This window comes from Cydia splendana, chromosome 26, assembly GCF_910591565.1.
Source record: "Cydia splendana chromosome 26, ilCydSple1.2, whole genome shotgun sequence".
Taxonomy (NCBI): domain Eukaryota; kingdom Metazoa; phylum Arthropoda; class Insecta; order Lepidoptera; family Tortricidae; genus Cydia; species Cydia splendana.
The window spans coordinates 4247038-4259305 of record NC_085985.1 but is presented as its reverse complement, the minus strand read 5'-3'; the positions used below and the strand labels follow the sequence as shown (position 1 = coordinate 4259305).

General features: G+C 39.8%; 1 protein-coding gene across 1 annotated transcript; it reads right to left on the bottom strand.

Annotated features, from left to right (window-relative positions):
- Window positions 1-1788: 1788 nt before the first annotated feature.
- Window positions 1789-12200, bottom strand: LOC134803055 (uncharacterized). The gene is made up of 10 exons (XM_063775760.1): window positions 12106-12200; window positions 10690-10846; window positions 9744-10033; window positions 7943-8156; window positions 7446-7649; window positions 6951-7217; window positions 6456-6722; window positions 4858-4978; window positions 4371-4512; window positions 1789-2603 (listed from the first exon to the last, which is right to left on the bottom strand). The coding sequence occupies exons 1-10, from the start codon at window positions 12165-12167 to the stop codon at window positions 1922-1924; spliced, it is 2406 nt and encodes an 801-aa protein (XP_063631830.1). The 5' UTR covers window positions 12168-12200; the 3' UTR covers window positions 1789-1921.
- Between the last annotated feature and the right edge of the window lie 68 nt (window positions 12201-12268).

Below are 12268 nucleotides of genomic sequence, written 5' to 3'. Positions count from 1 at the left end.
GCCAGAGTGCAGCACTAGCTCCTCTAGTAAACCATAGAGTAACTTATACATACTGTGCCTTAAACTGCCTTTTGACAAGTTTTCACAGACAATAAAATATGACATTGATGCATCAAGGCGGTTTGTTAACAGGGGCCTACCGGGAAACGCGAAAATCGACATTTAGTTATCTGCCTCTTTATCGCTCGAATATGCAAGAGTGATAGAGAGGTTAGATAACGAAATTTCGATTTTGTTCGCGGTAGACCCCCAGATTGTGACGGATAGTCGTAGTGGCGCCTCCTACGCAGAGTTTCGCCTAATATTCCCTATTGGTGCACAACTATGACTACGGCGGTGGTAGGGTTAAATTCTATTATTCACATTAAAACAAAAAAAATACAATATGAAAAATAATCAACATAATTTGTCAATAGTTTATCATCCAATTTCATTATAGTTTCACTAAATAAAAAAAAACAATCACACATGATTCATTTATCATTATTATAGTCACATATAATAGTCACAACTATTATTTCCTTTTGAAAATTCATTTATTAAATAATTTCATTTATTCATCATCATCATCATCATTTATCATCATCATCATAATTCATCATCATTTTTATCATTTATTTTATATTAGTCCGATCAATATAGTAACCTCGAAGTTAATATATTTGACTATTAGTTATTATGTTTTCAATATTTTTTGTAATATCAATGAGTCAATGACAATTACATAATAATGGCTGATAATCTCCATAAAACGTGCCTTTTACGAAATAATCAATTATGTACCTATCTATTACTAATTTACTGGAAGGTTTTATCATTTTAAGACCAAAAAAAATGTTAGGGCTTAATAACATTATTATTACTAACTTAAAAATCAAAACAACATTAAAGCGATTTTTTATTTTATTTTATACAGTGTATAAGTTTAACTCGAAATAGTCTTTCCTTTTGGTCGCAAGATATATTGGCTGTGTGCGCGACAGGGGCGCCCGCCTGGCGGCTAAGGGACACATTAGTTACTTGCTTTTGAGAAAGTTAAAATAGATGGCGTTAAACTTTTAATTTTCACCCTGGAGATATCCCCCCTGCACTTAGTACAGTCAACAGCAGAAGTTGCTAAGCGGACCAGGTGTTCAAAATGATCTTAACGCGACTTTATTGTTAAGAGAAAAAACATGACAAGGTAACTTTGAACTCCTCGCCCGCTTAGCAACTTCTGGTGCTGACTGTACAGTCACCTCCAATAATATGTTACTCTTCGAAGGCTGCAAAAATATGTGACACGCTCTTGTGGCTCTACTAATAAGATTGTGTCACATATTTTTGCGGCCTTCGTTGTGTAACATACTATTGCAGGTGACTGTACAATGATCAGGCAAGTTTGTAAAGAGATTTACAGTCTTTATTATGTATCTTTGCTTTAACCTTTTCGACGCCGTGTCAAACACAAAAGCTGTCACTCAGACACCACGGAAGTGTTAAAACTGAAGTTGAACTTTATACCTAGGCATGAATCTAGTATAACTGGATCAGACATAAGGGGTGGGGGGAAATGACCGAACGGGATAGTCTTATGTATCTTTCAGTAGGAGTAGCAGCGAAAGAGTTATTATTGTTTGTCCTTGTCACAGTCTCACATTTTTTTATATCCCCACCGTAAATTTAGTATGGATTATGGTGGGCAACAAATAAACTCGACCAATCATAGTGTCACATTGCGTATGTTCTGTCCCTCACGGACGCACGCGTATAGCACATCTATAGGATCCTACCATCTATGATACGTAGGTCTATGTTGCTCTGTGGTCTGTGACGGATTAATCCGTCTTCGCCGTTGGACGACGATGCGGATACATCCGTCATTGGCGTCAAAAAGGTTAAAGGTCAGCCATATTAATTAATTCCGTAAGTATTGGCATCTTTAAATGGTAAAATCCTCATCACTATCATCAACGGAATGCCTCCTCAGCCGATGCCTCCTCAAATCACTCCGTCTCTTCGTACTATAACTACACTGATCACACGAATACTTACTACCACAGCTCTTATTCTTCAAATGATTCAACGCTTCACTTTTCACATTTGAACTAAAACCGCACTTATCACATGTGAACTTTTCCTGTTTCTTCTCAACCGGATCGTGGCAGCGGAGATGGTAGATCAGACTCATGTTGTGTCTCGCTTTATAATTACATAGATGGCACTTGAAGTTTCTTTCATCTCTATGTTTCCGCTTGTGTCTAGAAAATTGTGCTTTGCTTGCAGTCGTATAGTTGCATGTAGAACATACTTGGATGGTTGTCGAATTCATATGAGCGAGCTCTATGTTATGTTGTATGAATTCTGCTTCGTTGTCCGTTCTGAAGTCACATTGGACGCAGTAGTATGGACTGGAATGAACAAAGTACTCGAAATTTCCCTTTTTCTTTTTTTTCTCCGGCTTTTTCTGTTTAGGTTTTTCTTTGATAAGCCTTTGTAGAGGTCTGTCGTCCTCGTCCGTCTCGTCCGAGACCTCTACCGTGTCGATGTGGGGTTCTTCTATAATGACTTCGTCTTCATCGCTGGATGTGAGAAGAGATATCGGGTTGGGGTCTTCAGTTATTCTGTGGAAAGATTTAGTTTTAGAATAAGTATCAGGCTTAGAAATTAGGCTTGTGCCTGCTCGGTCACTACAGAGAGCGCTCCGCTCTCGGTCAATCGGTCAAACGAACTAGTTCGGTCTTTTAGTTCCTTTAGTTCAGTTCGGTCTTTGAGAGCTGGGAATGTATGAATCGATTTTACCTTAGTTTTTTTTCTAAATTTTTGGCAACTGAATTACGATTCAAGTTGTACGATACAATAAAATAAAAAATATTTGATTTTTTTTCATACTTTTCAGGTTTAGGACTGTTTGTCACTCTTTTATCTCGTTCGCACTCGTGCCAACGTCATTGTGAACCATTTCGTTCAGTCCATTTTCTGTTTCACTCATGTCAAGCGCTCATCAATCCCACTGAACTAAAGGACCTAAAGACCGATTAAGACCGTGCAAAAAGGTTTAGTTCCTTTCGGTCCTTGACGGGATTTCATTCTTAACAGTTCTTAGTTCATGACCGACACAAGCCTATTAGAAATAAAAACGCAATGCCATCTAGTGGGCTTCTTCAGAGGTTCAGAGGTGGTTTTAGGCTTATAGACAAAGTCTAAAATTTCTTGAGAATGTAAATCAATATGATAGGGCTTGAATAATCAATATCATTAGGCTTGAAACGGTATATACTTTTGATATGACAACGATTTTCGCTGTTCGTGTCAGAAAACATAAACTTTCAAAGTCAATAGCATAAGGCTTCAGTCACAGAATAAATAATAGTAATAGGTACAGAAGGTTCACTCTCTAACAAAACGCGTCTAAATATTACGACAGATATGACCGCTAGGTGGCCCAAGCGCGAGCGACGCGACGAAATCGCGGAGTGAGCCACGCCTGCTTCAGTCCTCAATATAGATAATAAGGCTTAAAATTACTATCAGACTTACTATAAACCTGTTATTAGACTCAAAAATTTCCATATCGCTATCCGTATCAGGGCCGTTCTCAGGTAACATAAGGCTCGAAGGATCAATGTCATAAGACTTGAAATATTACGTACTTGTTATCTGCCTCTACTATCTCCATCTCGCTATCCGTGTCAGGGCCATGCTCAGGTAACATAAGGCTCGAAGGATCAATATCATAAGACTTGAAATATTACGTACTTGTTATCTGCCTATACTATATCCATATCGCTATCCGTGTCAGGGCCGTGCTCAGGTAACATAAGGCTCGAAGGATCAATGTCATAAGTAGTGATCGTTATCAACGTGCTGTATTGGTAGCAAAGTATGGTTAACAAAAAACAAATACGCAAGTATTTTAAACATTATATATTTCACAAATATGAGATTTATATACATATAATCATTTATTCAAATTATACTGAATAAACGAGTAAAATTTGCTCAAATCTGTTGAGCACTGCCTATCCTGTGCCATAAATTTGTGTTTTGTGTTTTGTACAATAAAGAGTTTATACATACATACATAAATGACCTTTCTACGTTGACAGAAGTCACAGGAAGGTCAATTTAAGTCTCTAAAATATTGCACGCCACTATAGTTGTATTTTTATGACATTTAATGTCATTTGACGTACATTGCTTTAAAAATATATTAGTGCGGAAAAGGTTTTGTACAGTAAAGAGTTATATCTAGAGGTGTAATGCTAAGATACCTAAGTATTTATTTTATAGTTAACAACAAAAGTGAATATTCAAATGTATTTGTTTTTTGCTACAAAAACTGCACGTTGATAACGATCACTAGTCATAAGGCTTCAAGTATTACTTACTTGTTATCTGTCTCTACTATCTCCATATCGCTATCCGTGTCAGGGCCGTGCTCAGGTAACATAAGGCTCGAAGGATCAACTTCACATTGGACGCTCTCCAGTAACATCAGGCAGTCTTGGGGGCTCTCGGCTCGCGTGTCGTCTGAAAATGTAATAAAACAATCTTTAAAAAACCGGCCCAAGTGCGAGTCGGACGAAGGGTTCCGTACCATTACGCAAAAAAACTGCAAAAAAATCACGTTTGTTGTATGAGAGCCCCACTTATATATTTATTTTATTTTGGTTTTAGTATTTGTTGTTATAGCGGCAATAGAAATACATCATCAGTGAAAATTTCAACTGTCTAGCTATCACGGTTTATTTTATGAAAATGTACTTTTTATGTTCTCATGTAAGTGAATTTGTAATTCTTATGAGAATAAAGAATCTTTAACCGTAGATACAGCCTGGTGACCGACAGACGGACGGCGGAACCCTAAAAACTCACTCTGATCCACAGCGACTTCTATGAAGACGGGCGCGGTTGCCATTATCTGCGCTAACTGGTTGTCCAACTTGCTGGCTATATGGTTCGCCAGCTGGTTCACGTCGAGCTTGTTTGGGCTCACCTGAAATTATCACAATAAAATTTTGTGAATAACGCTATAGTGTCACAGTGTAAAAAGTAACAGTGGACCGACGCCTTCGATGTTTGCGTAAATGCCGACACCGCACAAGAACACAGTAGGGTTGTCACAGACTTTTACACACCAACACAAACATACCAAACATTTCAAATAGGACACGCTCGCCCTGTATCTAGTACCGAGCTACAAACAATGGCGATGTATGCAGCTCGGGTGCGCGCGACCCACCCCTCGCCCCCCACACGATTGCCCTGCGACGACGGCTTCGTTGAATAACTGTATTGTTTTCTAGACTGATAGTGTGCCACGTGTCATCGTGAACCTTCCGTAATGAAAATCTTTATTTCAGGCAACTAATGGCCCATACATAAATACCTTAAAACTAGCATACATATTATATAAAAATATATTTTTCACCACACCAGCTCGGAAAGGCTTACTTTGCACTTTAAAAACTGATAGCAAAGTTGCATTTTATTCACATGTGAGACAAAGTAATCAAATGCAAATTTTGAGTTGGTTTCTTATGTTTGCTGGTAGAAATGACTTTTAAATGATGATTTTGGATGATAAATTTTTAATTACATTCATTTGGATTTGATTTGGTTTGATTTTGTTTGATATTTTACATTTAATATTTGCTTCAGGTTGGTGTGGTGAAAAATTGTGTTTCACTCGGGGGCAAATTTTGTTTAACCCTCGTGCTTTGAAACCCTCACAACGCTCAAGATTCCATTTTTCGAACCACTCGCTATGCTCGTGGTTCAATTTTGGAATCTTTCGCTTGCTCGGGTATCAATATTAGCACGAGCAGTTAAACAACAACTTTGCCCCCGAGTGAAACAAGTAACTATTAAAACTAAACACGAATAATAATAACGACACACATATGGACATACGGGATTGAACTCTGGGGAACGGCCAGTAACTCAAACCTCGAAATTTTACAAAGGTTTCAGAATAATGTCCTAAGGGCTGTAACATGTGCACCATGGTTTGCAAAAAATACAGAGATACATGAATACGTAAATATTCCAACAATCAAAGAGGAAGTTAACAGATATTGTGTTAAATACAAAGAACGACTAAAAAAACATACAAACGAATTCCTCGTTTCTGCCTGTATCTCCGCCTCGATGTCAACCTGCTCAGCAGCCTGTAGCTCCCGTGCGCTCTGGTTCTCCAAGATGGCGGGGATGAGGTCCTCTAGAGGGTCACATGTATACCTTTATGTTCCATAACATCCATGTTAGTAATGTGATATGCATAAAGTATTCTATTCTATTCTAACCTCTTGTGTGTTTTCAGTATTCCTCGTTTCTGCCTGTATCCCCATCAATGTTGTTTGCTTCGGGTTGAGCACTGGAATTAAATTTGATCCCGCGACCTCCGGATTGAAAGTCTACAGCCTAGCTCTTACAGCTGGGCCACCAGCGCTTCCGCATAGAAAAGAACTAACCTCTTGTGTGTTTTCAGTATTCCTCGTTTCTGCCTGTATCTCCGCTTCGAAGTCAACCTGCTCAGCAGCCTGTAGCTCCCGTGCGCTCTGGTTCTCCAAGATGGCGGGGATGAGGTCCTCTAGGGGGTCCGGGTTGAGCCGGTCGGCGAGGGGCGGCTGCTTGATCTGGTAGTTGGTTATCATGACCACCACCGGCCACCAGCAGTTCCACATAAAAAAACTAACCACACTACTACTACTAGTACTACTAGGGTGCCACATGTATACCTTTGTGTTCCATAACATCCATGTTAGTAATGTGATATGCATAAAGTATTCTATTCTATTCTAACCTCTTGTGTGTTTTCAGTATTCCTCGTTTCTGCCTGTATCCCCATCAATGTTGTTTGCTTCGGGTTGAGCACTGGAATTAAATTTGATCCCGCGACCTCCGGATTGAAAGTCCCTAGCTCTTACAGCTGGGCCACCAGCGCTTCCGCATAGAAAAGAACTAACCTCTTGTGTGTTTTCAGTATTCCTCGTTTCTGCCTGTATCTCCGCTTCGACGTCAACCTGCTCAGCAGCCTGTAGCTCCCGTGCGCTCTGGTTCTCCAAGATGGCGGGGATGAGGTCCTCTAGGGGGTCCGGGTTGAGCCGGTCGGCGAGGGGCGGCTGCTTGATCTGGTAGTTGGTTATCATGACCACCACCGGCCACCAGCAGTTCCACATAAAAAAACTAACCACACTACTACTACTAGTACTACTAGGGTGCCACATGTATACCTTTGTGTTCCATAACATCCATGTTAGTAATGTGATATGCATAAAGTATTCTATTCTATTCTAACCTCTTGTGTGTTTTCAGTATTCCTCGTTTCTGCCTGTATCCCCATCAATGTTGTTTGCTTCGGGTTGAGCACTGGAATTAAATTTGATCCCGCGACCTCCGGATTGAAAGTCCCTAGCTCTTACAGCTGGGCCACCAGCGCTTCCGCATAGAAAAGAACTAACCTCTTGTGTGTTTTCAGTATTCCTCGTTTCTGCCTGTATCTCCGCTTCGATGTCAACCTGCACAGCAGCCTGTAGCTCCCGTGCGCTCTGGTTCTCCAAGATGGCGGGGATGAGGTCCTCTAGAGGGTCCGGGTTGAGCCGGTCGGCGAGGGGCGGCTGCTTGATCTGGTAGTTGGTTATCATGACCACCACCGGCCACCAGCACTTCCGCATAAAAAAAAACTAACCACACTACTACTACTAGTACTACTAGGGTGCCACATGTATACCTTTATGTTCCATAACATCCATGTTAGTAATGTGATATGCATAAAGTATTCTATTCTATTCTAACCTCTTGTGTGTTTTCAGTATTCCTCGTTTCTGCCTGTATCCCCATCAATGTTGTTTGCTTCGGGTTGAGCACCGGAATTAAATTTGATCCCGCGACCTCCGGATTGAAAGTCGCACGCTCTTACCGCTAGGCCACCAGCGTTTGCGCATAGAAAAGAACTAACCTCTTGTGTGTTTTCAGTATTCCTCGTTTCTGCCTGTATCTCCGCCTCGACGTCAACCTGCACAGCAGCCTGTAGCTCCCGTGCGCTCTGGTTCTCCAAGATGGCGGGGATGAGGTCCTCTAGGGGGTCCGGGTTGAGCCGGTCGGCGAGGGGCGGCTGCTTGATCTGGTAGTTGGTTATCATGTCTTCTATGTCGTTTACTTCGGGTTGAGCGCTGGAATTAAATTAATGGTTAATTCATTATTCTTGCCGCGCATTAGCTAAACATACTATAGTTCGTTTTTTTAGCATTAGAAAGAACTTGAAAGAAGGTAAGCGATCTTGACACGTCTTTTAATTGAAAAACACTTTTTTAAAATCAGTAACTATTACCAAAAAGAATAGATAGTATAGAGGGGTCCTGTCATTGTAAATTTTGTAGTCACAGTAAATTTACTGCCATCTATCTACACACGACTAAAACTCAAAATGAAAACGTATAAAGTTATCAAAAAATGTATATATATGGATAAATGATTTTATTATTTTTATATCATTTTGATCCATGTTCATTCAACTAATATCTATGTGTTAAAATTGTTAAATATGAAACGGTGTCGTCACGCCATCTAGCCGAGGATAGGCTAAAGGTGTGTGCGCCATCTATTCGAGAATGACTTTTGCTTCAATTCCGAGGCACGTTTTTTCCTTAGACTTTATTCGTCTTATACGAAGTTAGATATGTCTTTGCTATTACTTATAAAAGCCGAAGAATATAAATGATCGTATTAGATTCATAATTGTTACATATTTGCCGAAACTTATTTTTAAAATGTGACTTTCAATTAATAGACACATCAAGATTGTTTACCTTATTTCTAATGCTAAAAAAACGAACTATAGTGCTCGACATGCTAATGTCCAATAGATGACACTTCTATTGACAATGACTTAAGTTTCAAGATGACATGTACTGGGACCGCGTCGAGCACCAGTACGTTTACCTTACATATGTCCCACTTATGTCCCAATTTTGCACATTGTAAGTAGGTACAGTGGCCATCAGATATATCGGAGCGGCCAAGGTGCTCACAAATATCGGAACACGCCTCTATTGTCAGGGCGTTAGAGCGCGTGTTCAGATATTGTGAACACCTTGGCCGCTCCGATATATCTGATGGCGACTGTACTCGTACATTCATAAATTAATATTTTCGACCGTACCTAACGGTTCTAAATAAAATTACCATAATAAAAGTTATATCTGAGTTATTAAAAAGGTTTTGGGAGAATTTGAAATACTTTTTTAGGGTTCCGTACCCAATGGGTAAAAACGGGACCCTATTACTAAGACTCCGCTGTCCGTCCGTCCGTCTGTCACTAGGCTGTATCTCATGAACCGTGATAGACAGTTGAAATTTTCACAGATGATGTATTTCTGTTGCTGCTATTGCAAACATTAAAAAGTACGGTACTCTCGGTGGGCGAGTCTGACTCGCACTTAGCCGATTTTTTAGGGTTCCGTACCGAAAGGGTAAAAACGGGACCCTATTACTAAGACTCCACTGTCCGTCTGTCCGTCAGTCTGTCTGTCTGTCACCAGGCTGTATCTCATGAACCGTGATATTAACCGATTTCTGTTGCCGCTATAACAACAAATACTAAAAACAAAACAAAATAAACTATTCAAGTGGGTCTCCCATACAACAAACGTGATTTTTTGCCCTGTTTTGCGTAATGGTACGGAACCCTTCGTGCGCGAGACCGACTCGCAATTGGCCGGTTTTTTACTTCTATCGTGAGTAAAAAACAAATGACTTACGTTTCTTCTTTCTTATCATATGTCCCATTTTCTCCACCTTGCCTCGTGTTCTGCGAACTCTCTCCATTTTCTATACTCTCTGTTACATCAGTGTCAGTCGTAGATTCGTCCTTGTCTATGACATTATTGTCTGTGGTTATTTCATTTACGTTGTCTGTGGTAGAATCGGCTTTAGCTTTCTCTGTGCTCTTTTTCTCTTTTGTTTTTTTATTTTTCGGGTCCGTATTGGCGTTTTTGTTTGTGTCTATTGTTGGGTCTGTGATGTTTCCGTTTTCTGTGGATGGTGGTTTCTGTGGAAAAAAATATAGATTATATTATTAGCCGCTAAGAGAGTAGAAGGATGAGAAAAATTATGCCAAAACGAAATCCACAATTTTTTATACAATATAAAGTCTAAATCGCGGTCCCTCGACATTATTGTTTTTTTTATTGAAAAAAAAAACATGTGTGTTTGGCACAATTAAAATAATGTACATAAATCCTCACGAAATTATCATGTGATTAAAAAATCTATTTAACAATTTATTTGATTGTTTATAAAACCAATATCAAAAATTTAAAAAACCGGGCAAGTGCGAGTCGGACTCGCCCACCGAGGGTTCCGTACTTGTTAGTATTTGTTGTTATAGCGGCAACATAAATACATCATCTGTGAAAATTTCAACTGCCTAGCTATCACGGTTCATGAGATACAGCCTGGTGACAGACGGACGGACGGACGGACGGACAACGGACAGCGGAGTCTTAGTAATAGGGTCCCGTTTTTACCCTTTGGGTACGGAACCCTAAAAAATATCTTTATTTTGACAAATCAACATTGCCTTTGAGTTGTAAATTTTTCATTTGTGGGCAAATTGAGGCTACACTAAAATATAAAACAGTTAACTACCCTTCAATCCCGGAATAATTAATATTTTAGGGGAACCTGGGGTTAGTTGTAACTTACGGTAGCAAACACGCTGGGTACCGCAGTGCCCAGTAGCCGCCGTTTGCCGCGCATGCTTTTATAGTCTGCGTCAGTAAAGTGTGCTGAGCAGACGTCGCCCCCCGGCGCCCCGGTCGCCTCTATCCAGGCTGCCAGCAGGGACCCGCTGCGGGGGAACCTGGGGATAATTAGAACACTGGGGATGTTTAATGTGTATGAATAAATATCAATGACTAATCTAATATTATAAATGTGAAAGTTTATACTATTAGAAGTATCAGAACAAATTAAATTATTTTCAGAAAATATTTTAATTTGTTTTTATTTCAAGTAGAAACACTACTGTATAAATTATAAACTGCCGCACAGGCAATTGCCGCGATAGCAGAGGACGCTGGTTCGATTCCAGCCTGGGGCACTGGAGGCTGGAGGCCTTGGTCAGTATAATATGACATTTATTTCAGTTTGTGAAATTTTTGTTTAGCTAACCTGGGAAAATGTGGCTTTCACACTGAAGGGTCCTTATGGTTCAAGTGCAATAAGGATGTTTTCATCTGAAATTTCAACAGAAATTGTGATAGAAACATCCTTATTGCAGATGAAGCATAAGGACCCTTCTCTAAGGAAAGCCACAATGTAGGATATATTTAATTTAATTTATAAAGAAGCTGTTCCAGTAATGAATTAAACGGATGATTCTCCTGAACACTATTAATGTTTTTTAAATACTCAACCTGTGGAGCGCCCTAGTATCACACGTGTGATGTTAACTCAATTTGGGTCATAGCGACTTAGTATCAGACGTGTGTTACTACAAATGCGAGGCGTCTTCCTAACTTCCTGCATCCGTATATTTACAATACAGTAGTAAAAGCATGCAACATATCTGAAAAGTCTCCTCTTGAAGCAAAATTCTTAATTAAGAACTGGTTGAAAGGTCTTAACTACAATCAAACTGAGATGCTGTTGAAGGTCATCACCTAATCACTTATAACATTCTCTGTAGCCTTACACACACTCGCGCACACACACACGCACACACACACACACACACACACGCACACGCACACGCACACGCACACGCACACGCACACGCACACGCACACGCACACGCACACTTTCTCATTCCTTTTTCTTTATTTGAATTTCATAATTTCATTAACCACCTATTAGATTACTTTTAGTTTTTCTTAACCTTAGCCTACGAACTGCGAAGTCAGCTGCCACGTTACAGGCTTGCCTAGTGTGGGGCCACAGGATACGTAAACAATTTGTAAACAAGGTTCTTTCAAATATATATATTCTTATTCTTATTCTTCTTCTTAAATAAATATGGGGCAAATTGCTTTACATCAATTTGTTGTATGGTGTACTTTCGACGGGTAAATATGTTGTGCTGACTTAAAGTGGTTAAGGAAGGAAGGAAGGATGGCTTACTTGAAATACTCGACATCTGGACTAGACACATCGCAGCCCTCTATACAGCATGATTTGCCCATGGTGGCGGCTAAAACATCTGCAAACAATATGTAATATCATTGCAAATTACTAAGAAAACTAAGAAAAAAAAAAGATGTAATTTTTTTTAGGAGTATCTATC